The 5,000-nt window shown below is 46.0% G+C and overlaps 1 protein-coding gene across 1 annotated transcript in view; it reads right to left on the bottom strand.

Moving 5' to 3' along the window:
- Positions 1–5,000, bottom strand: part of LOC143291032 (uncharacterized) — a 234,397-nt gene that overhangs the window by 4,725 nt on the left and 224,672 nt on the right. Inside the window, exon 32 of the mRNA XM_076600618.1 lies at positions 1–4,145. This exon is cut by the window's left edge and continues 4,725 nt beyond it. Coding sequence (XP_076456733.1) covers positions 3,954–4,145 — 192 coding nt within the window. The 3' untranslated portion in view covers positions 1–3,953. The remainder of the gene's footprint in view (positions 4,146–5,000) is intronic.

The following is a 5,000-nucleotide window of genomic DNA, read 5'->3' on the forward strand; positions in this document are numbered from 1 at the left end:
GAAATATACAGATTAAAAATTGCACCTTTTCGTGACGCAAATCGTTGATTTCACGTCGAACATAAACAAGACTTGCCTGAGAAAGTCATGGGGGGGATAATTATATTTGAACTTATTACATATGAACATTACCCCCCCCCCTCTCCCACAGGAGTCAACAAACATGATACAAACGCCGTATCCAGATGGCGCTCCGCTGACAAAGGAAGGAATCGAATATCTAACGATGAGATGTAGGCCTTGCACGAGAGGTAAGATGCCATTGATGCTGATTTGATTGCACCGAACAATTTTCCAGAAGTAGGGGCCAGCTAGCTTGTGTGTGTGTGTGTGTGTGTGTGTGTGTGTGTGTGTGTGTGTGTGTGTGTGTGTGTGTGTGTGTGTGTGTGTGTGTGTGTGTGTGCCATTTTCGGTCACTTCTGGACAAATGGAAACACGTTATCCATGGGGATACACAGACTGTTTACCTGCTGTGACAAAGAGAGAGAGAGAGAAAAAAAAGTCGTTTATAATTTTCATTGTCAGAACAATCAAAAACTCAACAAACACTGTGTTCTGTGATTTTTCAATCCCTATCGTGAGCGAATATGAACCAAAAAAAAAGGTAATTTATTGTTTTCATTGCCATAACTATTCAAAACAACAACAACCCATAGGACACTGTGTATGGAGATGTTTTCAATCTCCGACGTGGGCGAATTTGAAAAAAAAAAGAGTCTTTTATAATTTTCATTGCCATAGCTATTAACAATACAAGACACTGTACTTTGAGATGCCGTCAGTTCCTGACGTGGACGGATTTGTAAAAAGAAAAAGAAAGGAAAAAAAGAGAAAAAAAACCCATCAATGTTCCAGTAACATTTCCGAATCGCCACAGCATTTTGCAGGTGCTTACAAATGCATGTTACGTTATGCACGTGCATAATAATGTGCGCATCATCGCGTGCATCCACTCTTGCCCAGCACAGACAGCTGTCTCATGCATGGAGCAAGGTGACCCAAAAGTGAAGGAATCGTTCTTTTCATAAACAGTGGAAATCGTTTCTGTCCGTGTTCATGTTTACAGGTCCCATCGCCTTATCACGGACACCGGGGCAGTGGTTTCATCTCCACCGTGTCTGAGACTCGGCACAGGAAATCGGGTTCCAACCCTCTCCTTCCGTAGTCCTTTTAAAACCTTCGCATACCAAAAGTCCGTTACCCATTCACAGCTGAATGGAGAGAGGGCACAGCCCTTCTCTCTGAACACAACACCATGCCAAAACAGGGCTTTGAACCCTGACCACTGGTGAACACTGGATCACAAGTCCATCACCTGATTCTGCCTCGGTTTTCCTGTGCGTTGTCTATCATTAAAGGTGTAGATTGGAAAAAACAAAACAAAAACCCCCCCAAAAAACAATGACATCTCAAAATGTTTCCTTTAATTCACACAATAAGATTTTTTATTCTTGACACACCGTGAACACAGGTGTATTGAAAAGACAACGTGAATTCAAAACACATTTCACATTCATGAGCTATGCAACGTCTGACAAGCAGAAAAGACATTCATTATATCATTCACTCAAAAGTATACAAAAGTAACATCATACGACATTTGTGACTTATCTTCTGAGGCGAACGTTTCGTCTCACAGGTCGTAGACTAGTGATAGGTAACGCAACGAACACCCATGGAGGTGTACGTACGACCAATAAAATGACAGATTAGCACGAACTAGAAATGTATTGGACTATTGAATGTACAGTGCAGGAAAGATTGTGAGCAGTAATAACAAACAAAGAACAAGAACCAAAACACAAAACAAAACAAAACTATGATTGCATTGTCTGCTTTTGTGGGGTGGTACATGAGCAACATCTCCGAGTGGAGAAAAAAGTGAGTGGAAAAACTAATGCAACTTCGTCATTGACCAGTCATATATGTTAATTAATCAATTAATAATGGAAACCCTATAAGCCAGTGGTTTGGAGGCAAACACAACCGCGTCAAAAATACACGAAGATTAAAAAAAAAAATAAAAAAAAAAAAGGTTTCAACCTGAACAGGAGGGACTATACAATCACAGCTCTAAGAGTTTTGACACAGCCATTCTAACGCTAGGACTGGAGCCACCTATTCCTGAAGTGACAAGTTACCTCAGAGACAAGGTGCAACAACAATAACAACAACAATAATAATAATAATAATAATAATAATAACAATAAATATTTCTCATAGACACAGATAACAAAATCTACAGATAATTAACCACCAATCAGGGCTAGGCACATCACGCACAAGAGGAATGGTAGAATATATAGGCACACGGTTACACTGATGAGGTGAAGGGCCCACAGAAACGGTCCCCCAGTCAAATTGAGGTCCCCCAGTCAATTCAGTTCTCTTCCAAATGATCACACGTTGTTGCTTTTTTTTCCTTCTTTCTTCTTTTCTTTTCTCTTTCTTTGATAACCCGGGGACCAAGTCTGCGACGGCAACGTTCTGTGTGATTTTTTTGGGTCAGAGTCTGACTGCACTGAGCAACTGGCTCTGACCTTACCATTGTTATTATCCATAAACTGTTCTCCTGTGTCCATTGTTCGATGTTTCTGGTTTTTGTGAATGACCTCTTTTTGTTTCGGTTTAATTAAAAAACAAAATCTTCCTTTTGACAACTTTTGATGAATATTTTCTGAAAAATCTTTATCTGTACCCCCCTCACCCCCCCCCCTTTTTTTTTCTTTCTAAATTACGTGTGTATGCCTGTCAAAAGGTATGTAAGTATGTATGTGTGTGTGTGTGTGTGTGTGTGTGTGTGTGTGTGTGTGTGTGTGTGTGTGTATGTGTGTCTGTGTGCACACGCAAAACAACGTGAATCTGACATCAAATAGATGACGACAGATGGAGTAGGTGTTTGTTTGAATTATATGGAAAACACAAAAATCCCCTCCTTTATTCATCAATTTTGCAACTATCATCGCAACCTCCAGGCGGCTTTGATAATCAACCTGGATTCGCAACTGATTAACACAGACCAAAGTTCGAATGTCAGCCCACTCACACGTTCATGGGCAGCTGGAGCTGAATGGGCAGCTGTCCGGGACTTCCAAGGGTTCATCAGCTGCGTGTTTTCTTCAACAACAGCTTGTCCTGATTTTCCGAGAATGAATTCATAATTCAGTTCAGCTCATAACATCAGTGAAGAGAGGGAGTGAGGGGTGGGGGGGGGGGGGGGGGTTAGGACGAAGATCACACTTCATAAATACTGTTTGAAAGAAGGGAAAGAAAAAAAATCCCCCCCCCCCCGAGCCCCCCACCCCACCCCCCGCCCCTCCCTCCCAAACCATTACTCACATAAATAGTCTGCCACCTCATGTTTGCGAGAGAGGGAGTGGTGGTGGTGGTGGTGGTGGTGGTGGGAAAAGGAGGCTGAGGAGGGTGGGGGTGGGGTGGGTTATTGGGTCGGGGGGGTGGGGGTGGGTGGGTCTTAATTCTGTTGTTGCTGTCATTGATTTTGTCCACCCCCCCACCCCCACACCTCCCCACATCTTCCCCCGAGCAGGGGGTGTGGTGGAGGTTGGGGGAACGGGGGGGGAGGGGGTGGCGAGGGAGAGGTTACAAAAAATCCGTCATCAACGTTCTGTGTACTTTTGATGTTGTAGTCGTTGTCGTCGTCGTTGTTGTTTGTTTGTTGTTGTTGTTGTAGAAACACCCCCCCCCCCCCACCCCCACCCCACCTACTCCGCCCAACCTTGGATGCTTCGGACTGACGTAACCCGACGTGTGACGTGACATAACGTCACCCAGACCCAGAACCATACCCCATCCCACACACCACCACCACCACCACCACCCTTCAACCCCCCCACCCCCCTTTTTGTTTTGGTGACGTGTATGGCACGTGACTAGGCAAAAAAAAAAAAAAAAAAAGGGGGGGGGGAGAGGAGGGGGGGCAGGAAGTGACGTCATCACACGGCCGTCTCGCTGAACTGCCAGACCTGTGCGGGGACGATGACGTCCGTGTGGACCATCAGCGGGTGCGTGGCGCGGTCCGCGGACATGGAGCGCCATCTGATGTCACGCCCGTCACCCCGACCTTGTCGGGAGTCTCGTGCCTGGGCGGTGTCCTGTCGTCTGCCGAGTCCTCTGCCGCGAGAGTCCTGTGTGGTGGGGGGGGGGGGGGGGGGGGGGGGGTGGGGGGGTGGTGGGGGTGGTGGTGGGGTGGATGTGGGTGTGTGGGTGTGGGATGGGGTTCGGGAAGAGAAGAAAGAAAGAAAGAAAGAAAAAGAATAAACAGTTTTGCATGATGTGTTAAGACATGGTTGTATCACGATATCAATAGGTTTGTAAAAAAAAAGAAAAAGAAAAAAAAGATTGCTATCACACACACACACACACACACACACGCGCGCGCGCGCGCACACACAAACACACACACATTCACACACACACACACACACACACTCACACACACACACACACACACACACACACAACACGCGCACCCTCTATCACCCATAACTCATCCTCGCCCCCACACATGAATCCGACACGCTGACCCTCACACCCCAAATAACACAGCACCACAAACAGCACAGAGAACACCACGATTCCTTCAAACACACACACACACACACACACACACACACACACACATACATGTGCAGACACACACGCGCAGACACACACACACAAGTGCACACAAACATGCGCGCGCGCGCACACACACACACACACATGCAGACACACACACACACACACACACGCACGCACACACACGCACGCACACACACAGAATATGACAGTCGTACAAGACTATGACCATCAGAACAGCTGAGGAGCCAACTGATAGTAAAGAGTGGTAACTCTCTCCATTCACAAGGTACACAACTTCCAAGTCAGTGCTGCTTACGCTACCGATTCAGCTAGCACACAGGTACTTTTATAAAAGTTACATTGGAACAAACCCAGACACTTCCTCAAAAAACAGGAAGCGTCGGGCCTGTCCTTATACC

This window comes from Babylonia areolata, chromosome 16, assembly GCF_041734735.1.
Source record: "Babylonia areolata isolate BAREFJ2019XMU chromosome 16, ASM4173473v1, whole genome shotgun sequence".
Lineage (NCBI taxonomy): Eukaryota > Metazoa > Mollusca > Gastropoda > Neogastropoda > Buccinidae > Babylonia > Babylonia areolata.